The sequence below is a fragment of the Diadema antillarum genome, unplaced genomic scaffold (assembly GCF_040938485.1).
Source record: "Diadema antillarum isolate AM-2024a unplaced genomic scaffold, OU_Dant_1.0 scf00000030, whole genome shotgun sequence".
Lineage (NCBI taxonomy): Eukaryota > Metazoa > Echinodermata > Echinoidea > Diadematoida > Diadematidae > Diadema > Diadema antillarum.
In genome coordinates, this window is record NW_027270919.1 from 489,280 (window position 1) to 516,258 (window position 26,979).

Consider the following 26,979-nt stretch of genomic DNA (forward strand, 5'->3'; position numbering starts at 1 on the left):
TCAGGCCCTAACAATATCAGCTCTATAATGTTTACTTGTTTGGTTGTAACAAAATTCTAATATGAAAAAAAGAAACCAGTCCCAAGAACCTCGCTATAACGGGAGTTGACTGTAATGGCAATGTAGATCGTTCACAGCAACATACCAGAACAAATAATTTGTAAGGTGGGAATGACATGGAGACACCTCATAATGCGGTGAGCTAATGTTGCATACATGTACCTGCATGACCAGCACATCTCGTATTCGAAGATTTTGAATTTTCTCTCAACACAATGGACTTGTCACAATACCATGTTTCTGACAAGATAATAAACAATACTATCTGTATCTAATCCATAACATTCCACCAGTAAATGTACATTAAGATTACGAATAGGATAATGTAAATACATGGTGTGACACACTTAAATACAGTCTGAAACTTGCAATACAATTGAATAGGAATCCATAGAGGGGTTATTGTAACAGACACCAGAGTTGTACAGTATTACATTTATTCCTCCATTAGTTAAGGGAACCTTATTACAAAGAGAGACCTATAACAAAACCCATCTCTAAAGGGGTGATTTTGCATATCCCAACTCTTTATATAATTTCTTTGTTTTTGTACCCCAATATATCTACAAAGCAAAGTCAGAAAATCAAACGGAAGTTGGGTATCGGCCAATCAGAATTGAGTATTCAGAGATTTCTGTTTAATCTCAATCTGCATCTCAGGGTCCAGATATTACACGGCCGTTGACACAGTCTTCAAGTCCTCATTATAATAAGGTTCCCCCATACCTCCACTACCACTCTCAATTTGTCTGACTAATCACCACTCTTTCTGCTGCTTCCACAGTGGTAGAATAGACAGCATATCGCTTGTTTTAAAAAAGTCTAGAAATATTCCATCACATGGTTGTTGCACCTTACAGAGAAATCAACTTTTTTACAACATGAGGCATTGCTGTGGACTACATTTGCATTTCTTTTTTTAAATTTCAGCTGCCTGATCAGGCCACCAAAAGATAATATTTTTGAAAAATCTGGTGGCCCCACATCAATTTTTACTTGCCCTAAGACACCAGGGCCCTGTTTTATGAAGAGCTAAAATTGATTATATAGTTGATTTCAACTGTAACTCTATGGCGGCCTGTGTGGTAAGGAAATTTAAAATCGATTTCATCTTTTGATAGAACGGGGCCCTGGCCAAAGCTAATGTCGAGCACTGGTATCAATGTTGCATATCAAATCATCACCAAGCATGTATCTACTTCTAGTGGCCTGACCACCAAGACAGATGTCATCAACCTAAGACGACAATCTCCTCAGACGGCACTTGTCTGCTGTTTTTATCATAAGTTTGCTAGCTAAAATCACATGGGATTTCCATCTCAAATTGGCAACTCTGTTGTACGCCTTCTTCACCTCGGCAACCCTCTTCCGGGTCCCAGTTTCATAAAACTTTGTTATCAGTAAAAACTGCCATATTTCTATGACACAATTTGCTCTCAGCCAGTCAGATTCAAGGATTTCAGTAGCTTATAACGACTATCGTAAGTTGTTATCGATAACAAGTTTTATGAAATGGGGCCCAAGTGACTCTTGCCATGCAAATAACACGAGCCAGATCTTGGCTTGATTGACAACAGCAGGTAAAGTAATCCAGAATTAATCATGCTGTAAATACCACCTCTCTTGTTATCAGTACAATGTACCACAAGGTGTCCATCAGCTGGCTAAACATGAACTAGTCTTAAGTAGTACTAAACCCTGGTGGTAAGACATGTATGAATCAGGACCACATGTTTTGTTTGGGTAGTAGCACATTTACATTTACTACACCTACTGATGGTCGAGCCATAACAAGCTAATTTCTACTTGGGGCAGCCTCCCCCATGTCACTCCCCCATCTTGAAAAGAAAAAAAAAGGGGGGGGGGGGGCTCCTAACTTACTGTACTTAATCCTATTAGGGTGCTTTTTTCCCCCATTTGAACTTGTCACATTGTTTTCTTCTTTGTAGATTTTGAGTAGTGTGCATCTTTCTACTCACCATATATGACAAGCTATGGAAACGGAGCATGATCAATGAGACTTACATTGTGGCAAATAATGAATAATGAATGAATAAGAGGTAGCAGTTATAAGACCTTTGACCTTTGACAACATCTCACGACCTTTGACCTTAGACAGCATCATGAATAATCACAGAAGTCACACACAGTACCCAACTCTCAAAGTAGTTCACCATACATGTGAACAGTGCAGATATGAACACCAGAGCACCAGGATTTGGAATCCATTTTTCTTGATTGTTCCCTTCCCAGCATACTCGACATTGGCTGAACTAAATAGATTTGTCGTTGTTGTTTGGGTTTTTTTCCACGCACATTGGTAAGGGAAGCGATATGAGGCAATCTACTCAAAGGTATACAGAAAGGTGACTTCACAGAAAATTCCTGGACTTGGTTCACCTCACAAGTGAAATGTTTCATAAGAGCAATTTCACAGCGATATCACTGCAGTTCATCAATCTGTTCTCTGAATACTGTAAAACACAATATTTTTCGCGGCATGAAATTTTCACAAATTGGAGCCGACGGCCTTCTTCGCGGCATGAAATTTTTGCGAGTTGCCTCCAACATTCAATGCATATAGTGTACACAAGAACTTCCATGTGCATTTTAATTTCGCGAATCTTGGCTCTCGCGAAATTAAAATGTGCGTGAACATTCGTTTTACAGTATGTATTTTTATCTACTAGCTAGGACTCAACTTTACTGGCAACAACATAAGTATACACAATTTCACTAATAAGGAACAGCCATGTTGAACTGAGGCAATAGAAAAGTGAATGGCTGAAAGAATATTCCAGTTAAATACTCCAATAAGACTACTCGGGCATGATGTACTGGTACATGAAACTCAAGCTTGCATTGCAACAAGTTCAAAATCATTACATTAAGACTTCATTCCATTTCAAAAAATTTGAAAGAGTAGTCTAGTAAATTTGTTTCATGCAAGACGTGTGCATGCATGGAGAATTTCATGAGCTTCTTTGAAATATCAGTTGCTACTTTGAAGAGCAACATCTGAGTCAGACAAGACAGTGTGCATCTGAATACGATCAAGACTGCAAAAACAAAATGTGAATGTGATCGTTAAAATGTGCATAATCCAACCCCCCACTCTTCTTCACTATGACCATCTCTAACTCTAGAAAAGGTTTGAGCAAAAATAGGCTTAACAGTTACTCTCTCGCTCTTATATCTTGATTGGCAAGCAAAACAGAACAAATTAAAATATAACATATGAATTTGATTTGATATTTTCATCTACTGCTCAAGGAATCTCACAATATTGTCATGAAATATTACACTTCTCAGCAGGGTAAATTGCTCATCGTAACTCTACTGAAAGCTGGCATTATTTTTAAAGTCAACCTACTTACTTCGTAGAAAAGCTGATTACAATTTGTTCAGAATGGTCGAGTATACAGAGAACATGAATGCCTGTACAATGTAAGATCTCATGGGGCAGCCACAGGAAACCTCTGCAAAAAAGACTCGTCAGAGACCTCCAAAGATGGGAACTACTAACTTAGATATGGGTTTGTGGGGCAGCACAAATCATTCTTTGTGTTCTTCTTCTTACTGTTGTTTCTGTCTATTGAGCAAATAATTTTGGTCTCGGCTTTCATTGTAGAGTTTTAGTTTTTGGCACATTTTCTACAAAGCCTTATACAACAAACTAAAACAACATCCTCCAACAAACAAAATAGAAAGAAAAGTGGATGAAGGGGGAGCAGAACAACCTTTATCATTGGCAAGTCAAAATTTAGGCAAAATTTATCCTCCCACTGAAACCGCTGTCTTTGAGGAGATAACCAAATTTGTACGATGCCTCTTTCCTAGCATCGCAAATTTTTGAGAAAATAAAATATTGAATGTTGCTTCCTGACTGAAACAAAAATCTGAGAGTAACACGAGATTGCCTTGTGTAAATTACATCAGTGTCAGATGGAACAATGATGCGCCTTGATAGCAAATACGATTCCCATCACAGTCGGACACTTTAAAATGTAGCGTGGATGTTCTGATCTTCACATCTATTTCACATTTGATAAAGGTAACATTTCAGTCAGATATGGCTCTGAACCATGGTAGATCCATACCTCAAGTAGGCATGCCATTACAACCAGCCTTACTGTGTTCGCAGTATCTTCTTCCATTTTCCAAAACAACTCCATGAGCTGTAAAAGAAGTGTCCGAGAACTCTATTCCCAGGATGAATACTGATTTCTTTCTTAATCGGTGTGACATAAACATAACCTCACTCACATCAAATGCACTCCCCACTAAATCCCACACCTGTCAAAAAAATCTTGCCTCTTGAAGCTGACGTGAATGCAAAAGTGACATAAAAAATCACGTAGCCAACTCGCTCCACACAAGGCATGCTCACCTCGGCTATATGATATCAGCAAAGATCAGTACACTTTAGTTTACTGCACCTGCTATATGTATTCTGGCTTAGTGAATGGGAACCTAACAGTATATAATCACATTCTACACAGTTTGTTAATAATGATAATTACATCCAAATTTCTCCACATGTTGTATCCATGTCGATAAAACACAGACAGACACGAGGATTGAGGAAGAAGCGCTGTCTAGCAATGGGCATCATTGTTATGTCCCTGGGATTGGGACAGAAAAATACAAAAAGGTCCAAGAAATGAACTCGTAACAGGAAAACATTCCCACACAAGTTCCACAGTCATATTCCCGCATCCTCCTCTGCTCTGTGCGTGTTTGATGCACTTTTTGGGAAAATCCACACAGCCACCCTCGCTGGGCAGTGACAGAAGCCGAGCCGACACGTATTGAAGGCGGAAAAGCTTGCCATTCCCTGGCAGGGATCACTGGTTGCGGGGGCTCTGGCGGGACAAGCACCATTCCGCGGTCAGTGTTGTACCATGGTCAGTAGGAGGAAGATGACAGGCCACGCCTTACTGTAGTACTAGCCCAATCTGCATCACAAGGAAAATATGGCACGATTAGCATGAGACACCAAACACACTTTGGGACAAAAAAAAACTAGATATATTGCTACTGCGACTGATATGCCTCCGCCATAATGCATGGTTCTCCTAATAGGTCTATAGTACAATGTCTTGACAATGTGTGATGACAGTTTCACACAATTGGCAAAATATTGAAATGACAGGTTTGCCACAAATGTGCTGAATGTTCACTTTCCTAGAACTAGGTGCAATTGGATGAATGATTCAAATGTCAGAGTGCAGGTATTTTGGGAACTGATGATTTTTACTTGACTTTTGACCCTTTTATAAGTTTATGCATTGAGTAATTTTCAAGGTATTGAGAAAAAGTATAATTTCAGTATCAAATTGGAAAATAGCATTATCTAAACCTGGCCTTTGACTTTTGACCTCACAGTTCCAAAGAGAATCACTGTTAGGTTGAACATGCATAAATATGTAAGTTTCATGATGATACCTTGAGTTACTTTTGAGATATGGAGAAAAAAGTGCAATTCAGCACTTTCACTTGATCTTTGACCTTTTGACCTTGGACCTTTTGGCAAGAAACTTCCCACAGAATATATATTGGGTAATACATGCTTACATCAAGTTAAAAAAAAACAAAAACCTTCAGGCATTGCATAAATATAGGGAAAGTAGTGATATTTTGAGGAGTTGACCTTGACCTTTGACCCCCTGACCTTTGAACCATGACCCCCAACTTCCCTAGATAATCACTGCCCATTGGAACAAGCATATATACTAAGTTCCATGAAGATACCTTGAACCATTTGCGAGATATGGAGAAAAACATGAATTTTCAACCTTTTTTTAAAACAAAATAACCTGTGACCTTTGACCTTTGGCCCTGTGACCCTAAAATTCAAACAAAGTATTATCCCCCCAGGATATACCCTCATACCAAGTTTGATGAAAAACCACCACACGGTTCTTGAGATATCGACAAAAACAAAATGGGACGGACGTACGTACGGACGGACGTACATATGGACGGACGACCCGAAAACATAATGCCTCCGGCCACTTCGTTGGCGGAGGCATAAAAATAACAACAATAATGATAATGATAACATAAAATTAGACATTTAATTTGCAATTCAAAATTAGTAGTTGTTGGGTTGCTTTAATTACTGAAGAACGAGTGCCTAACAAACAAAGATGAATCACTGAAGAACAGTGTCTGACAAACAAAGGTATTTTAGTTGCCTGTGCAAAAACAAAAAACTTACATCAATGAATGAATTAAGTATATATAGTATTAAAACTAAATAGGAATAACTTTAAAACTTAATCTAAGCTTTGAACAGCTTGACAATCCACTCCTAAATATACGTCACAATTATGACTATTCCATGTATACACCATACGTAAACTAAATGTATGTGTATAACGTACATGTATATAAAATCTGTGAATAAAATCAAAATCAAATCATATCAAATTTAGTACCTGACTTATGAAATAAGATTAGATATATGAATAACTGGAGTAATCAATAAAAAACACACAAATTGCCAAAACAAGAGAAAATAAAATAGAAACAAGAGATCACATGTATAATTTATGAGGCAATCATACCGAAAACAGATTGATTAAAGGTCCAGTTTACCTTTGGGAGCAGTGATTTTAAAAATGTTCAAGATATCACATTTGATGCATATGTGCAGGTCTGTTGTATCACAAAACATCCTACCATATAAAATTTTCACATAGAGCCTATAATACAGTCAAACCTGTCTATAGCGGCCACCCAAGGGATACGGAAAAAGTGGCCGTTATAGACAGGTGGCCGCTATAGACAGGTTATCCAACTATATGTGTGAATTGCCTATACATGTACACGTACATGTATCATCGTTGTATACATCTTTAAGTACTTAGTGTATATGTACATGCGTACGTATGCACACATGTTTCATGCATTGAACAATGCTCGCGTTTATGAAATTGTCGCACAGTAGCATGTTGTACAGTCGTGAAGAAAGCTTAACACTAGCGCATTATTATGACTGAGTAAGTGGTGAATGCAGTGGTGGCGATCACTTAACGTTGCCCATGAATGACTGGCACGGCCACAAATCAGAAAAACACGCTGAATTACCAGCTCTGTGGCCGCTATAGACAGGTTAAAATCTACCGCGGTAAACAAAATTTGTGGCCGCTGGCCGCGTTAGACAGGTGGCTGCTATACACAGGGTCTTTAACAGGGCTTTTCTCTCGGGGAGGATTTTTCAGTGGCCGCTATAGACAGGTGACCGCTAAGGCAGGTTTGGCTGTATAAGGAGATATCAGCATTTTTCTCAATAAACCATAACTGTAGGCGGTTCAGTCTGGAAGCATTCTTATTGTAACTATAGTTCACATTTTGTGAATCTAACAATACTTAACATCAATTATACGGATTCAAATTTTTACAGTGGTTGTTTCTATCCCTAACTCACATTTTATAACTACTTTAAAGCAGTAATGCTGGGTTTTTGTTTCATCTGCAAATGGTAAATTATACCTTTAAAGGGTGTGTGCAGTTCTGGTTGAGGTGAGGATTTAGCTTTTAACATTTTGCGAGATATTCAGAAACCACTCTATGAGATGTCAAAGAGCATGCAATTCTAAGGGGTATCAAAAGTTTATTTGATGAAAATCGGTTTTGAAATGGCTGAGATATCCAAAAACAAGGTGAAACAAAGAGATCCTAATAAAAGGTGCGGCCTGTCGCCTTTTATTATTATCACTTTTTTTTACTATCTCAGCCATTTGAAAACCAATTTTCATCAAATAAACATTGAATCCTTCTTAAAATTACATGCTCTTTCATATTTCATAAGAGGTTTCTCATTATCTCACTTAGGAATGTTCAAAACATGAATCCCCACCTCAACCAGTACTGTACAGTCCCTTGAATTTTCATATTTAACAGCCACTGACGAGACAAATGTACCGACTGACAAAACCTGACGAGGCATTAAGACTCACTTCCTGAGGCTTCATGGTGGGACATTTCCAGTTGTAGATGTAGTATTGCAGGTTGCCGTCTCCGATGCCAAACTTGAGCTTCTCCAAGAAGTCCTTATTGTCCATGAGATCCAAAGCATTGAACACATCAAAGTCATCCTGAACACAAGAGGGCAGCATACACAAGAGATAAATAAAAAAAGGAAAGAAAGACACATACATGATAACATTTCCTCATCTAAAAACACAGGATTTGCAATGGAAAGGCTGATTAGAAGTTGAAGTGTTGTCAGAAGCCACAAATAATACACAAAACAACCCGTCTTCTTACAAGACTACCACAAAAAAAAAAAAAAAAAAATTCTTCCAATAGAGTTGAATGCGGTGAAAAGAAAGATGTTAGCTCATCTTTAAACAAGTGTAGCACAAAAAAAGAAAGAAAGAAATGAATTTACCCCGTTGTAACAAATTCCTTGGGACCGGCAGTTTTCTTTTGTTATATCAAAAACTTCCTTTTGGCCAAACAAATAAAGTATTAAAAGATACAGTCGACTCTCGTTATAACAAAGTCCTCGGGAGCGGCAGTTTTCTTTCATTATATCAAAATTTTGTCATAAGGGAAGAAAGAAACAATGTAAAAAATAGAGCAGACAATGCTTGGGCCTGAATTTTTTCTTCGTTGTAACCAGAATTTTGTTATAACCGTTTTCGTTATAATGGGAGTACACTGTATATGGACAGTAATTTTGGGACATGAATTTTCACTATGCTGTAATGAAATTTCGTTATCAACATGTGCATTAAAACGGGAGAACACTTTATATAGTTCGTATTGACTGACCTGTTTTGCTAGCGTGAGGGCGTCTTGCATCAGAGCCTCCCAGGGGACAGTGGTGCAGACATTGTAGAAGGCATAGGCGGCTTTCAGCTGCTTGTGGACCGGATGGTGCATGATGGAGGAGGGGAGTGTGTAGAAGCTGATCATGTCTGTCACTTTCCCTTCATTCTTCACATTTCATGAGGTATCAAAAACACAAGAAACCAGGAATGGATTGAAATTAATGAAATTCTCGTGTCAAATTGTTTTGACAAACTGCCCTACACTGAGGTATTTACTTTGATGTAGGGTTATTTGTAAATTAGTTGAATAAAGAGGCATGGACCGAAAAATTGCACTGAAATAAACACACCGTCAAGTTCGTGTTTCAGTGTTCATTAATACTATAAAAAGCAAAATGATTCCTAGCTTTATTTCTCTTGGAAACTGCAGATAACTGAAAGCTGATACATGACTAATGATAGTGTCAATTTGTTTTGGCATGTTTTTGCATTAAGAAAAAAAGAAACTAATTTCTCGGCTCCAACTAATTCATACTCTGATGTGTATAACACAGAATGCTGGTGTAATATCTCCGAGTAAGTGAATACAACCACTTGTTCATTTCTTCATGGTACACCAGATTGATTGTGCAATAGTTTCAAATAATGTCACACAAAGAAAAAGCCTGGACCAGGGGGCATGGTGTCCATTTAAAAAAACAAACAAACAATAGATCTTACCACCTAGGGATGCTACCCTGCCAAGTTTAATGAAAATCTGTCATGTACTCATCAAGAAGTAGAAACTATACAAAGTTACAGACGACGAATGACAGATGCTGAATGATGGCAATAGTTCACTTGAGCCTTTGGATCGTGATTTTCACAACGATCTCACGATACTGTATACACCAAATATTTCACCTTTTTTTTTTCTCACGAATTTCGCGAGTCCGGTGCTATTCGCAAATTTAAAAACACACGAAAATATCAACTCTCATCCCTTCATGGATGTGATGCGCATGCATACATTTCTCCATTCAGTACTGTACTCCATAATCGCAAAGTTATCCACTTGCGATATTGTCACGAAGTCCCGATTCACAAAAAATTAGACTTGCTAATTATGGCGTATGCCGTATTTTGCCAAAGTTCACGCAATCAGTTAGCCAGGCTGCCAGGGGGTCCACGCAGGAGAGTCTCCCATGTATGAGATGCTTGGGGACGGAGTCTCTGCATGCTCCTCATACAAATGATGAACAACGCGCTCAGCAACAAGCGGGTAAATCTCTCCACTCACCTCAACGACAAATGTACAGATGATATTCGGTCTTGGGGTGAACCAGTGTGTGAACTCCGCCTGCAAATCATCAAATCAAATGTTTCAGATTATCGTATCATCAAAAGTTACTGCTATAAACACAAATATAAATGCTACTGTCCCCTCCCCCCATCTTCTTCATTCCTACCAGTAATCCTTGTAGTGTTTTGTTTGGGGTTCGACAAATCTGATGGCACCCTTTCTTCACCAACTGACTGATGTCACTCAAGTAATAATCATCTAAAAGAAATCATATTATCCCTTTAACTCTATTCTAACTGGGGGGGGGGGTCAAATTGACCCCTCCCTCGACGTTTCACGCCACGATTTCGCAACGCGCAAAGCTTTTGCCGCGTCGTTTCACGACTTTTTTCATTGAAGTCTCCCACATATTTTGAGACCAAATTTGCGACGTTTGGGTACACCGTTTTTAAGTTACGTAATGTTTTGCATATGCATGTCAACCAAAAAACAGCTCAAATTCATGATATCGTGTACAAATCCAATGCAAATTGTGTTTTTTGGTTAAATTGATATAAATTAGATTATTTTAACTTTTAACCATTGAAATTAATCAATTCTAGTGTAAATAAGCCTGAAAAAGTGCCTGCAACAAGTTTTGGCAAAAAAAAACAATAGAAAACACAAGGTTGAAAAAACAATAAAATACATACGAAATTAACAAAACAATAAAAAACAAAAGAAATTAATTTCAATTGAGCTATTTTTTTACACAAAAATTGTTTGATGTGTCTTGAGGAATTCTGACACAAAAATTTAGCAATCCTCCAGTCTTTTTAATGGAGTTATAGGTGAAAATATGATTTCACGCACAAATGTGCATAATTAATTTATTAAAAATAGAAAGGCAATATTTTTTTATTGTATGACGATGTAATCTTGTAGTCGACATCCAGCTCTATCTTCAGGCAAAATTTCGCGGCGATCGAGCGATCGGCTGCCGAGATCTGAAGGGGGGGGGGGGGGTCAAATTGACCCCCCCTCAGTAAAAACTCAAATAGCCCAGTTAGAATAGGGTTAAATCAAAAGGACTGACTGCTGCATTATTACACTTGAGTGGATGTATGTAACATATCTTACTTTACAGCCAGGTTAGGTGCGCAGTCCATTATATGCTAATGAAATAATAAAGTAGGTTACAGAAAAAAAAAAAAAGTGTTAGTCACAATGGTATTTGAATGTGATGATATTAATGTAAGGATTTGACAATATTTGCAATGTAATTTTCCTTCAGGGATGGTATAGTTATTGGTGGAAATGAGGATTGGCCTTTCAACATTTTGTGGGATGCCAAGAAACTACTCATAAAATGGTACAGAGCATAAATTCTAAGAGGAATTTAAAGTTTATTTGATAAAAATCAGTTTTGGAATGGCTGAGACATCTCAATCCAAAGTAAAACATAGTGATTGTAATAAAAGGTGGGTCCCACCTTTTATCAGGATTGCTCTAGTTTAGACATTCCAGCCATTTCAAAACCAATTTTCATCAAATAAACATTGGATTCCTCTTGAAATAGCAAGTTCTTTCAGATTTCATAAGAGGTTTCTCAATATCTCACAGAAAAACAAAATAGAATCATGAAGTTAGGTCTCAACCAATTTATGATCCCTTTTAAGCTAGCTGCTCAACAGCATATATATTTCTAAAGATGAATGTCTACTGCTCATTGCCTATAGGCTGCACAGACTTACCAGATCAAAGCTTGGGGCCAACTTGAACTTCTCTAGGTACTCTGAGAGCAGCTTGTGACATTGCTTCATATCTTTGGCTTGGATGGGACGTAGGCCTGGTGTTTTTGTTTCCTGGAGGAGGGCAAACACAGAGACAGTCATGGTGTCAATTCTTTCAAACCCATCATCAACGTCAATCTTCCCAAAGTGTACACTTTTTAGAATCACAAACCTGCCATAATTGAGTTCTTCTTTCCATAAATAAGACTCTGATTCTTACAAGATGAGGAAGAAATACATTCAAGTCGGGTACTTCAGCAGGCATTTTGGCCCAAATTACTGAATGAAGTTGAAATAAAATCCACGGCTAAAACTCAGTCACTGGACTAACACAAGCACAAAATAGGCATACCCTTCACATACACATATCAGTGTGTGTCTATTATTGATGTATGGTGGGATATACGATGTGTCATGCACATTTACAGTCAAAATTTGCATTATCACCCTCACCTCAGGTAGTTTGTAGAGCTTTATCGTTCGCTGCAGGGTCATGTTTCGACCTAGATGAGAAAACTTGACCTCCACGAGTTTCTTGGGATTCAGTGATCGATGCCAATATCTCGAGAGATGACACAATGAAAAAAAAAAGATTGAGAACAGCATGGTTTGGGAATTGAAAGATGAAATGTTGAGGACTTCTTTAGCTTGATAAAAGAACACTGTAATGAAGTATTTTCTTTAGCTCACCTGCATTCATTGAATTTCTACCTTAATTTTCATGCATTCATTACATTGTCAAGGTAGCATTTGCTTAGATGAAGTTTTGTCTTTGTATAGTCTTATAGCTCATATATATTATTTGATCCATATGTGTAAACTTATGTAATAATTGTGTGACCCTTAGTTACTGTGTTCTTTTGAGGTAATATACCGTCCATTGAATTGAATTGATACTTGTGTTACGCAGCTGTTAAAGGATGCAATGAATACAGATAAGCGAGCAATCATGATGCCAATGGCTTTTAGTCTTCTCTGAGGGATTAGGCAATGAGCATAAAGCACATTCCTGAGGACACAACTGCTGCTGTATAGGGACCCAAACCAGCGACCTTATGATTGACTGTCCATGGTCTTATCTACTGGGTCACAACAGAAAAAATATGAAATGTAAACATGACTACAGATGGCAAATTCAATCCCCCCCCCCAAAAAAAAAAGAGAGGTAGATAGTTCAGATGTTCCCAACAGCAACACATGACTGGGAACAAACAACACATAGAATACAGACATGATTTTATATTACTCTCAAATTGGACATGAAAACTATCAGTGAAATGATACAAATATGATGGATTAGTAGAAACAGCTCTCGTTACAGTTAACGCAAAAAGGACACAACTCACCTGCACGTTGACACTGGCTTAGGAAGAACAACACCTGCTGTGTAAACGGCCTGAAATACTCCCGTAAGGTGCACCCGGCGTGTGATTTCTCGTATAAGGACTGGGGCGACGCGTTTCGATCGCAGCTTCTTATGCACACACAGGAAGTTGATTTCTACCATTCTGACGACTCTTTGGACCAGAAACAAATAGCAAATGGTAGACATAAACAACAACAACAAAAAAATTTAAAATGTTATAGCCATTCAACTGAAATGAAGAGATTTTTTTCTCCATTTTTTTCCACATCATATACACAAGAGAAAAACATGTACATAAGGATTTGAATTACTAAAATCAAGAGAAACAGAAAAAACTAGAACTATCACTCATTGTGATTTAATATAATCCCACCCACAACTGAGGGAATTAGCTCAGCCAGGATTTTTCTTTTTTTTTACTTTTTAATGAAAAAAAAAAAATTACCATGGCAATGCACTGTTCAACAGTGAATAAATGTATTGCTCACTGTTAGTCACATGTCCCACATCTCAAGCCAAGTGCTAAAAAAACTGAGTGAGCAAGATAAATAAACTGACGATTTCTATGGTTTTTATTAAAAATTGTGTAACCATGGCAACACAATGTTGGACATTAAGAAAAAAATGAAGTTTGCACAACTATATATCACAGCCGTCACATGTGCCAAGTTTCAAGCCAAATGCTAAAAGGATGAGGGGCTTAGTTGAATTCACATTAGTGTATCATTTTCATTCAAAATATAATGTTACTATGGCAACATATTTTCCACACTGACAAAAGATTTTTTGCACATCTGGGTAATGTAGAGGTAACATGTGCCAAATTTGAAGCTAAAATGCTCTAAACAGAGAGAGTTAGGAGAATCGAAATGTTTGTATGATTTTCATTCAAAATGCACTGTTACCATGGCAACACATTGTTCAACAATAATGAAATATGTAGTTTGCATACTTCTGTACTATAATGGTTGCATGTGCCAAATTTCAAGCAAAATACTCAAAGACTGAGGGAGTTACCTGAATCCACAATATTTTTGCATGATTTTCATTCAAACTATGCTGTTACCATGGCAACACAATGATCAACAATGACAACAGGTTAAGTTTGCACATCTATGTACCATAGTGGCCGACCGTCAGACTGGCCACCCGACCTCAGAATGATTCCTATATACCCCCCCCCCCCCCCCCCACACACTATGTGTGGGTGGGGGTATAGAAAATTACTAACAATATCAAGCTCCTGCCGAGGGCTACCTTGACAGTGATCACAGCTCTACATAATCATTTGTCTCTAGTGGGACTGAGCATTCTGAGGTACTTTCGGGCAACTACCTTAAAGCGTATCTAGGAGTTATAACCTTGTGGGCTGTCACAGGTATTAAACAATCACAGGTCAAATCAAAGCTGAAGAATATGCTTGGACTCCGACATCTTTCGCTCAAGATTACATGGGAGTTCTCAATACCCATCTCCAAGGGGTGGAAATTTTCATTTTGATTACTTCACTATACATCCAAAAAGGGTTATTATCTAACCTAATATTACTGTTTTGCTGTACAGTAAATATGCCAAAATTGGAGAGAGGCTTTTAACTGTTGAAAAAGATTTGAGGAACCTATCAAGAAATTAATGCTTCATTGTAGACATTTAAGTCTGTCGGGTATCGTGTGACTTCAGTTGAACTGATTTCTTAAAGGTGGCTGCTAAGAAAGCTGTGGATGCTGGTAAGCAAGCGATTTCAGGACCGATGGCTCTAAGTCCCCTCGAAGTGAGAATAAAGTACCTTGCCAATGGGCACAACTGCTCCAGCCAAGGGACTTGAACCAGGGACTTTATGAGTGACAGCCCACGGTCTAACCCACTGAGCCATAACACATTCCACTCATGAGGAGACTGACCTGCCATTGACCTTTATCCTTGCTGGGACTGCACTGATAAATCCCACCAGCTTCTTGTTGGCGTCCACTCGCACCGTGCAATGCCAATCCCTCAGCCAGCCTGGTGGGGTTAACGCCCTGTGATAAGAACCACAGAGACAAAACTTGAAAATATCACGCACAAAGAGCAATATCTGTGATCTCTTCCAGACTACCATGTTCCACAACAAAGCTACATCCCCAAAGTACGGGAGACTTTTAAAAAAAGACGAAAATTTCACAATTATGAGAACGTCATCATCTTTCACTGGCAATGAATGAGAAAACAGACACTGGACTGACCTTCATTTTCACACTTTGTTCCATCACCTGTCAAATCATTGACAATTAAAGGGAATCCTCCATTGATATCATGTTGGTTTGTACAAAAACAGAAAACTCAAACAAGTAAATCAGTGAAAGTTTAGTGAAAAAAATTCACACACACACACACTGAAAAAAAAGAATTCTAAACTCTGCAATGTTTACAGAGTAAGAAAAATTGGCAAATCTCTGTGATGTAGGCATTGAGAACCTCTCCATTGCTTTGCATAAAAGATTTCACTAATTTTCAGGCCCAGGCCCCTTTTGACTCCAATTTTCATTTTTCTCAAACATTTGGGCACAGACAGAACTTTGCCGAGAAGAACACACAAAAACATATCACTCTCATTATACACCAAAAACAGGTATGCAAAAACTTTTCTGAAGATGCACTTTAAAGTGAGGATGAAATGTACTGACCACTGTAGGAACTCTGCTGAGTAGTCAAAGCGGAACATGTTGTCATCATCTTCCACATAGTTTTCATTCAAGAGGTTGTAGAGTTCTTTCAGCTGTGCAAAGATTTCAAATGTGAAGCAAAAATGAGAGAATTGCATCAGTTGCATTCACACATTTGTGCGTTCTCACAGATATAAATGATTCTTTACATTCAGGAAACATTTGAAGCATCTACATTGTAGACACAAGGTAGTCAACAGACCAAGTGGGGAACCAAGCAAATCATGCAATCACAAAGGAAACAGTTCTTATATCAAGACATAACTTACAAAACAGCAAGTATACAGACAGGCAGCACATTTTATATATCATTCATTTCCCTTTATTAATAATCGATTGGTAACAAATTACACAATATCAGTTTGTTTAAAACTTGCAGTAAAACTTTCCCATTTGTATCTTCAACAGGATGTGTCATGGCAACTTTTTCTAGCTCAGTTTGACGTCTATAGACAGTTGTATTCCTTTAGTCTTTTTATCTATTTCCTCTCTACAGGCTACCTATTTAAATCTATAGCTTAAGTACAAGTAAATCTATAAGTTATGGCTTGTTTCTGTTGAATGCAAAATCTGGTTCAGGTGAAAATAACTATACTGTACTATAAACAAAAATTATGGTGTATAAAAAATCATGCAAACATATCCCTTGAATTCACTGTTTCCTATGTCATTCTTTCCTATCTCTCCTTTCCATTTTTTCTCCTTTTTCATTTCACTGCATTTCTACATCATATCCCCAACAGTCCAACTAAAAAAGTTGACAGGTTTTATATATTTGAGTTGAAGTTCTAATAGACAGGTTGAGTGCCACCTTTCTGAGATTGACACACGACTGGACAACACCGGTCATTATGGGTGAAAAACAAAACAATAAGATTGACACACGACTGGACAACACCGGTCATTACAGGTGAAAAACAAAACAAAACAAAACAAAGGAACTGACCAACCAATGAGATGACCCACCTCGATAGGACTGTGAATGTCCAGTGTGTCCCATGAGAAGCCTGCCGGAAGGGAGTACGGCTCTTGCCTGATGTCCGTCTTGTTCGCTTCTACCGGCTCATTTGTCTCGCTGTTGATTTCATCCTCTAAACACACACAAACATGCAGGAAGAAGGCAGATGAACGGTAAACCATTGTCATATTCTGAGAAACTCAATCTTTGGGGATTCCATCCCTAATATAAAGTATCGATGTGAATATGTAGATATGAATCAAGTCTTCAAGATTTTGCATGATATGCCATAGGGAGATTTTGATGCAGCTATTCTCTTTGTCATCAATGATCAACTTACATGCGGTCATACAATCTGTAAGTTTAAGTTGTATTTTAAACGGAGGTATCACACTAGTAAAGAGATTAAAGCTAGAGAGCAGCGAATTCTTTGAATAGCCTTTGTACCGATACTGTCAAGGCAACATCAGTTAAAGGTGCATGGTCCCGGTGTTTTAGTCAAATGCGTACTCAGGCGCACGGCGCAAGTTTCTTTTAGAGACCTAAGCTATAGAATCCTCTTTAGCGCTTACGCTTTGGCCCACTTCCCCGAGTCCGAAGAAGTCCGATTCACTGTAGTCAGTGGTCCGATCACAGTTCGGCTCATGATTCGGCTGAGGGGGATGACAGCTTTAGCAAACTTCTTTGTGATGTCATAATAACAAGCACATATGCACGCACCCTGGCATTACTACAGACTGCGCGATGCGCAAAGAAGACAACGAAGGCAACGTTACTTAGCAACACCTACACACTTTACTCTTGATGACAGCTCAACTTCGGTAATCTTCGTATCAATGCGAACAGTGATCGGCAGTATCATCAACAGCGCCCTCTACACTACCGGGACTATGCACCTTTAAACACCTACAAGTCTATGCTCAGTGATCACTGGAGACAGAAGCACAATAAATTTTATCCAGATTGCATGAATTGACCATCCCGTGAATACATCACATAAAAATTCTTCAGGTTCAGGATTGGATCTGTTGAATCGCACTCTACAAGTCTGACTTACTAGGTGTCATCACAGGTAATTCAAGAAATTCAGTTAATTCAGGCGATTTTAACCCTTTGAACCCTGCATTATTTGAGATGGTCGTGACCCTCACCCTGCATTATTTGCACATATTGAGCATATTTTGCTAAATGACTGAATACATTGGTAATACATACAAAAAATACAACAAAAACAAATAACCAAAGGTCTGTGAAGTGTGGTTATGATTACTCCAATTTTATTTGAGCTGTAATAATAGCTCAGCATGACAATATAATGATTATAATCATAATGATAATCAACAATAGTAATGTTAGCTATAAAAACAATAACCTCACTCCCTGACTGTGCCACGCCCCCTTGACTTCGACGATCACCAACATGATCACCTCCAGCTCCAGCTCTAACGGCATCCCAGCTGCTATTTCCCCCGCTGGTACCCGGCTATTAAAGATTGTACATCACCTTGTGCAGCATCTAGCTCATCATCTGTGTCCGTTTCATCTTCAAAATCACTGATTTTGACTATAATATGACTTGTCAATAGCTTCCTCATAATCACCAGATGATTCACCTAAGATTATCGCATGAGCCTCCTCTGCAGAATAGCATCTTTTTGTCATTTTTATAGCTCAAAACTTGCAAATCCAAACCGTAATCAACGAAAGTATAGACCGAAGAACCTCTCCACATCGTTGTCGTGAGATGGCGTCATATTTAGGGGGTCACCTGACAGTTAACTCTCAAGTTATCAAAGTCACATGATTTCTGGCCGGTATACCGGCCTTTAGGGTATTTGCACGTTCTGCGCGCGGCCGGTTTTCCGGTCTTTCGGGTTCAAAGGGTTAAGGTGTACGTGACTGTAGAACATATAGCTTTAAAGACCTTGTATGTAACGCAGACTGTTGTGGATGTTCATAAAAAGTAGGAGCACACATTATTTTTACCTCATAGGTTATTTGCAGGGTCTATTGTAACTTCTATGCTTGGCAGAACACTTATTTCAACACATCTATCCATGCCAAAAGTTGTGCAAAAAACACAAATATTAAAAGTATTTTATTTACAGATCATTTCATCTGGCTATAATACACACAAACCATCTTTGCATTATGATTTAAACGATGTTAAAATCAGTGACGCTGGCTGCTGACTCACCAAGATTTGGTACGGGCTGGGTCTGCCAAAAGTTGTAGGTTTTCTTCTTGGCTTCATCGATGCTTTTCGCTGGACCTTGAAGCTGGGTTCCCTGTGGGACGAGGAGCTCCATGGCTGCTTTTAACTTTGACATCGACAGCTGGGTATTCTGGGTTAGGAGAAAGAGCACGAAATGCGTTTGGAGGAAGATGAGTGAAAGCGTTCGAAGATTCATTTCTGATTTAACACATATGATTATTCAGAGGAAACATATAGAGTGGTTATTAAAACAGTGACAACTCAACATCTCTAGAATATTGACTTCCAGTGTCAGACATCACCCAATAGTTATCAAACTTGGCCTTGTAAACTGAGATCTACACACAAGACCAGCACAACATTTAATACTAGTAGCCTATTCCATCATCTCAATACTTCTCATTTTGGATCTTGCAAAGTAAGAGAAAAAACAATGCTGAATATATTTTCCCTTCGCAACACTTTACTCATTTTGCTTCAGAACACATACATCAATATTAATTTTGGCACTTAAAAATGTACAGCTGCATCAGTTTCACAAGTGGGGATTAAAATCATTTTAAGAAAAAAAAAAGTGCCTTTTCAATTCAAATGAAAGTCTCTACATTGTACATCAAAATACCGTATGTCCCAAAAAAAATTACAACGGGGCCCTACGCAATGATATCTTTAAAAATATTGCATCAATCTAAATACAAATTCAGAGTATGAAACTTTAACTCATTGCCCACATCTTACAGAAAACCCCATTCGATTTGCTTCAGTGGTCAAAGAGAAATTAGGAATTTTGTAGAGGATGTCGGGAATCTCTTTTGTCCAAGTTCTGTCAATTGTTAACACACAAAATCATCGAAGTGCTAAACTTGGAAGAATCAGACTCATGACATGCTTTACTACAATCCCCATTTCTCTGTGACCGCTTAACCAAATCGAATGGGGATTTCTGCAAAATAGAGCTAAGGCCAAGTAAAAAAAGAAAGCAGTTTCTCGTCCGGGTTTTTTGAGCAAGGCGGTGAGGGAGGTCCTTACTATTTGATATCTTACTATTTTTTCGAGGATTGTCAAAATGAAAGTAAATATGTGTTTTTCGTCCGGTAATTCTGAGAAAGGTAACGAGAGAGGGCTTTACTATTTTCTATATCCAATTTATGAAATGAAATATCACTCTGGTAGCTGTGTTATGAGAGACCAGGTCTCAAGCGTATGTCTTGCCTGCACTCTGTACATTTTCAACAAATAGATATATGTAACATACTTGAAATGAAACTTCATGCATGCAGAAATAAATTTGCTTTTTCTTTCCACTACAGATGTTGAAGGGAAACTGGCCATCTTAATACTGGTATTTAGTGTTGTTATGGCATTTCTGATACCAGTGTTCTTGCAATTCTGATGTATTGTGCTATCAATTGAAACAGATATAAAACATGTCTTCAAGAAATGTACGACTGAAATAAATTCCATGATATTCAAAACACTGCTTTATTTATCATTGGTGTTTGTGACTTTTTGTGTCCATCAGCACAGCTGGTCAGTATGTATCTGCATTTCTTCACTACATGTATTGTAGCATATTCAACTGGAAACTGGCTTGTACAATTGCAGATGGATGTCAAAATGATACTGATATGGCATTATAGCATTAAACATTTAAAGATGTTTCCTCATGTTCTAAAAAGACATTTGATAATCACTCATCATTTGGATGATGAATGATTGTATACCAAAACTACTACACGTACCTGTGAAGGTAAGTCACATTCTCCCTTCATTTCTTCCATGGCCATCATTACAGTGCTACCAAGAAGCAGCAGTGATATAAACCAGTTATCATTTTTTGAGTGATGCACAATCTTATACCAAATCTGCGTATATTGCTGTTTATGCATGACAAGTATACCAATTTAACTACACTGTGACTGTATTCATTCAGTCATATCAAGGGTATGGAAAAAAACACATGTTTTTTAACATAAAATAGTGACATTTATGCATCACTTGTTGAACCTATGAATCCAACCATTATCTCTGAAATGCATAGCATTATTTTTGCCTTTCAACACAACACAAACTTACTAAGTTGGATCTTTTCTCATATGAAAACTTATTCGCTCAAGGATTTAAAATGCCGCAGACAGTACTGCCAATTGTCAACCCTGTGAAACAACCACCTGATTTCCTTTTTACTGAAAGACAGAATATCCGAACCAGTTGAATACTATATTCATTATTTAAAGCCGTTCGCTGTGCACACGTGCGCTTGAGATCGGTTCTCTCCATCACTCCACGATTTTTTATTTTTCTAGCTCCAGAACGCATGCTATGCTGACTGGCTGGTCTCCTTTACCTACAGTGAAACCCCGTTATAACGAGTTCTGTTATAACGAAGAACCGCTTATAACGAGGTGATCGCGTCGGTCCCGTTTTCCTTTGTGTGTAAACCTGATATGGCAGAACGAATCAGTTATAACGAGTACGGTTATAACGAGGACAATTTCGGTAAATCATGATAAAGCAAAACATAAGCAATTTGATCGGATATAACGAGGTTCCATTTCTTGACCAAATTGCCGCTTTCAAACACGCGACAAATGAAACATTGGAAACCGAAATCTCGCTATCCACGTCTTTTCCCGTTTTGCAGAGAACCGTTCCTTCCATGTTTTCTTCTTAATCACGCGATAAGACACAGGAACACCTTCCGATCTTTCTACTAAATTATTAAACATAATCATTGATTTTCTTTTTCGCGAGAAACGCGTGCGTGATGTGAGGTCAGACCACAGCGCAACGAAAAAAAATAGATAACGCATTCAAAAACTTTTCATGATCATAGCGACAATGAAATTGTGACCAAAATGGACAATTGGAATGCGTGTGCAACTCATCATTATATCCTTTCCAATTTTAGTTCCGACTCCCAGTTCTTTAGCTGGTTTTGAGCAAATATGAGTTTGGATGATTAAAGCCGAAAAAATAAAATCATCGCCCCGATCCCGCCGGATGACAGTAGCGTTAAAATAGTTGAGCATAACGCATGTTAACCTATACTTAATCGGTGTTCAGAAAAAGAAGCAAACGCATTTATTAGTTTGAATAGATCTGGATTTGTTCATTATCATTTAACAAATGATAATTTCAATATGAGTATGTATGATCAAAGCAGAAATAATTAGTGAATTAATCATCGCGATCCCGCCGGGTGACAGTAGAATAAAAATAGTTGAATAACGCATGTTATGCTACTTAATCGGTGCTCGGAAAAAGAAACAAGTGCATGTATTAGTTTGAATAGATCTGGATTTGTTCATTATCATTTAACGAATGATCATTTAAATATGAGTGTGTATGATTAAAGCCGAAATAATGAAATCATCGCGATCTCGCCGGGTGACAGTAGCGTAAAAATTGTTGAATAACGCATGTTAACCTACTTAATCGGTGCTCGGAATTATAGAAACAAACGCATTCAACAGTTCAAGAACGGATGTACAAAACGCGAAGAGATTTTCGGAAGAAAATAAAGAACGCATTTTTAATCCCTTCGAGCGCAACGATCATACATTGTATGAAATTACAGCCAAATGATTCATGAAATTATCGAATTCCCGCTGGGCACCAACAGCATAAACTATACCTCGCAAGTTAGCAGTAAACAACGCACGTATACTCTGAAATCATCGCGATCTCGCGAGGTCACAGTAGCGTAAAAGAAAGTTGAATGACTCATGTTAACCTAAATCAGAAAAAGAAACAAACGCATTTATTAGTTTGAATAGATCTGGTATAGATTTGTGTAAACAGGATGACAACCTCCCACATTAAATCCTGTCGCATATTTTCAAGAACGGTCGTACAAACGCGAAGAGATTTTTGGAAGAAAATAAAGAACGCATTTTTAATCCATTTGGGCGCAACGATCATACATTGTACATGTGCACAAGATTACAGCCGAAATGATTCATGAAATCATCGCATTCCCGCTGGGCACCAACAGCGTAAAAATACCTAGCAAGTTACGGTAAACAAGGCCTGTATGTTACTCTATATTTGCCCCCATATTTGCGCTGGTGTTAAGAAAAAGCTTAACAAACAAGAATTACAATAAAGAATTAATTTATCATTTCAGACTCTATTTCTTCGTCTAATTCACAACTATTCTCCCTTTATTCTCTCAATAATAACGCTCAATAATTGTGTAATAACAACGCAAAGGATATGTTTAAGTTTCATTGATGGGTATATGACGTCATGCTTAGGTTTTTCTTTGTTTTTGATGAGTACGGTTATAACGAGGTACCGGTCATAACGAGGTAATATCGCCGGTCCCACGGACCTCGTTATAACGGGGTTTGTGGTTACATTGCGCAATCAATCTAGCAGCACATGAAGCGGGCAATAGCACGAGAGAAATGTACAGAAGGTGCTCAACGTCCTGTCTACATCACGACGTACCGAGTGCGCTGTACATCACAGCCCAGACCCGCCCGCGATCCAACTACCTACAGTTCAACTGCTTTGTGGGACATTCCGTCATTCCTTCTTGCCGAGCTCGCAATGTGAAATGCATGCGTTATTACATACGCACTACAGAAGCTACAGCTGTACTACAGCTAAGTACTATATTTAAGTAGAGGACGCAAGGCGTGATTAGAAATGAGACATCACGATTGGTAGGTGAATTGTCGATTTTTTTTTTCGGCGGCCGAAAAAATAGTAAATATCAAAAAAGTCGATGCGGCAACTGAAAATCGATGCGGGCGGGGAGCGGGCTGGGACGAGAATTATGAATTTCTTGGTATTTTCAGCGCCATTTTGAAAATAGTAAATAGTAAAAAAATCGATGCGGCGGCCAAAATCGATGCGCGCGAGGACGAGAAACTGGTTTCTTTTTTTACTTGGCCTAAGATGTTATATTTTAAGACCCTGAAGTAGCATTGAAAAAAAAATAATCATATTGGATGTTATCAATGCGAAAATCTGATTGTAATTTTTGTGGGACATACTGCAGTATGTCCCACAAAAATTACAATCAAATTTTCGAATTAATAACATCCCAAATGATCGACCTGTCTAAGTGCTACTTCGAGGCCTTAAAATATGACATCTTAGCTCTATTTAGCAGAAAACCTCAATTCAATTTGGTTAAGCGGTCACAGAGAAATGTAGATTGTTGTAAAGCATGTCATGAGTCTAATTTTTCCAATTTTAGCAATTCAATGCTCTAGTGCGTGAATAATAGACAGAAGTTGGACAAAAGAGATTCCCGACATCCTCTACAAAATTCCTCATTTCTCTTTGACCACTGAAGCAAATCGAATGGGGTTTTCTGTAAGATGTGGGCAATGAGTTATAGTTTCATGCCCTGAATTTGTATTTAGATTGATTCACTATTTTTAAAGATATCATTGCGGGGGGTCCCGTTGTAATTTTTTTTTGGACATACTGTACTACTACTACTACTACTAGTCCACTACTACATTGTACCAATTTAGTAATTATCTTCGTGATTACCATCATTCTCGACATTATGATAACAATGTGTCGTTTAGGTCTAACAGACTTTCATGCACCTGAATCATGACTGATATTTTGATGTTGTAGTGATACATGGAAGCTTACCTGCAGAGTGCGAGAATCAGTCTGGTCTGCTGCTACTGCAATCTCGCCCTTCTTGTCCTTGTTTTTCTTTTTCTTCTTTTTCTTCTTCCCTCCATCCTCGGCCCCTCCCACTGCTCCCTGAATGGCTGCAGACGTGGATGGCTGCTCCCCTACATCTTCTGATTGTGATGATTTTCTGTGGTGGTGAGAAATAAACGCAATAAAACCTTGTGAGAAATCGACAACTGGTTAGAGTATACGTGCTTTGTCTATGGGAGCTGCACGCGCGGGTGATGAGTTGCGTGCCCCTTAGCGCACAACTATTCCGCATCGTTCGCGTTTGAGGACGATAGCTACAATTTTCCCGATATTGATCAGTGAACTTTTGGTTCTAATAGAATCTTCAGCATTTTTCCTGTATGTGAGTGGAATTTCATGGAATTTCAGTCGCGAAATGTGATTCAAACATGCATAAATGTTAACTATAAACGAGGTGCGGGTCACTCAACTATAAATTTGAGGTAAAATGTGAATTTTTTCGTGTTTTTACATTTTTATGTGGCGTTTTTTGCGATTTCGGTCCACACAAAGTTCTGTAAGGCTAATCTACGAAGTCTCGCGCGTACAGAATGTCATTAGTACGCAAAAATGTGCGTGTCCGGTAATACCATGGTGTCCGGTGACACCATGCTTGCCCCTATATTAAAAGAAAATCATATTTTCACAAATGAGGGCACAAGCATTTTTGTGAGAAGTTGTTTCCGTTAACAGACAGAGTCCATCATAAGCGCACTATGCATAGCGCATGACATTTTCATGTGTTGTTAAATTCACGGTCCAACAGTGATTTGCAAAATTTGCAAAAATTAAACCCTCGCAAAAATAATAGCTTATAACTGTTACAGTAATTTTTCGCGTTGAGCGGGCTCAAAAACATATCGCGGGTTCTTGAATTCACACTGCGACTTAATGCAGGATTGTCAACCCATTCAAAATGTGCAGGGAAAATTTGGAATACTGTAAAACGAGAAATGTTCGCGTGCATTTTAATTTCGCGAATTTCGCGAGCGCCAAGATTCGCTAAATTAAAATGCATGCGAAATTTCTTATCTACATTATATGCATTGAACGCAAGAGGCAATTCGCGAAAATTTCGTGCCGCGAAAAAGGCCGTCGGCTCCAATTCGCAAAAATTTCGTGCCGCGAATATTTCATGTTTTACAGTATATTGAACCCATTTAGAATTCGCGCCAGCTAAAGTAGCACTTAACTGTTAAGTACAGGTAAATGCGCTACAATTAATGCACCCACTCCCATCCGCCCACGCCACAGAGTGCAGAGACACACAACTTCGACTTGCACAAATTACGACTCCACACACACAAAAAAAAATAAAGAAAAATATAAGGAAGCCTACACTACCGACGACCTACAGGCACACAGGCCCACAGCAGCATACACATAATTACTCCACTGAACTCCCGTTACACTGCAACTCCTTGCTTTTTCTTGTGGGGTGGGATAGCCATGCCCATAGTGGTGGTGGTGGTGTGGGGTGTGTGTGTGTGTGTGTGTGTGTGTGTGTGTGTGTGTTACTGCAGTGTAGCGTAGGTTAGGGGCCAGGGGCACAGCCCATCCCATCCACAATAATCTTTTGACCCCGAGCTAGAGTCTAACACTTGTTGGAGATTTACATTTGTCTCAGAGTAGACGCAGCCGAGAGTTACACTGCATGCATGCGAATCGAAGCTCACTTCTCACGTTCATTTCTCAAAGAAACTCCTTAAGACTTCGCCAGATAGAGTTGCTACCGCGGCCACGTCCCCGGGTCTAACGTTAGGGATCCGGGAGAATTCGTGACGGCTGGAATGTTACAGTATTGGGAATGGCGAGGCGACGGCGCGGCGGGGATCTAACGCGGATATACGCAGCCGAGAGTTGCCTCCAGCTCCTTACACCCACACCCAATAGGCCCAACGCAGCAGTGCAGTGCCAATGCTGCAGAACATGTGCGCCTGTAAACATATATTTCAGAAGAAAAATAGGTTAAAGGGTAGCACATGCATTCAAATACAACACGATAACGACATACGCTGGTGGTTGCTTGGAAATTTCTGGCTCTTCTGCAACATCAGCGACACTGTTGTCCGTATTTGCTGGCGTCGCGTCGGTCACATTTTCACTCTCCTTGGGTTCCATGTTCTCCGCCATATTGGTGTCTCACTTCATAAATGTTA

General features: G+C 38.7%; 1 protein-coding gene across 1 annotated transcript; it reads right to left on the reverse strand.

The window, feature by feature from the left end:
• Positions 1 to 4,339: 4,339 nt before the first annotated feature.
• LOC139740591 (glycylpeptide N-tetradecanoyltransferase 2-like) lies at positions 4,340 to 26,954 on the reverse strand. The gene is made up of 13 exons (XM_071651181.1): positions 26,835 to 26,954; positions 24,764 to 24,938; positions 19,124 to 19,271; positions 16,935 to 17,059; positions 15,930 to 16,021; positions 15,168 to 15,284; positions 13,247 to 13,417; positions 12,354 to 12,462; positions 11,862 to 11,972; positions 10,126 to 10,185; positions 8,848 to 9,012; positions 8,028 to 8,165; positions 4,340 to 5,018 (listed from the first exon to the last, which is right to left on the reverse strand). Exons 1-13 carry the CDS (start codon positions 26,951 to 26,953, stop codon positions 4,998 to 5,000), a joined length of 1,551 nt encoding a protein of 516 aa, XP_071507282.1. The 5' UTR covers position 26,954; the 3' UTR covers positions 4,340 to 4,997.
• Positions 26,955 to 26,979: the final 25 nt, after the last annotated feature.

What these genes read in the sequence shown, in the direction of transcription:
- LOC139740591 (XM_071651181.1), bottom strand. Translation starts at nt 26,953, where the DNA reads ATGGCGGAGAACATGGAACCCAAGGAGAGTGAAAATGTGACCGACGCG. An exon ending in AGGATAAAGGTCAATGGCAG is followed by an intron (nt 13,418 to 15,167) that starts GTCAGTCTCCTC and finishes TCTGGTCCAAAG; the next exon opens with AGTCGTCAGAATGGTAGAAA. An exon ending in AAGCCAGTGTCAACGTGCAG is followed by an intron (nt 12,463 to 13,246) that starts GTGAGTTGTGTC and finishes TCATCTCTCGAG; the next exon opens with ATATTGGCATCGATCACTGA.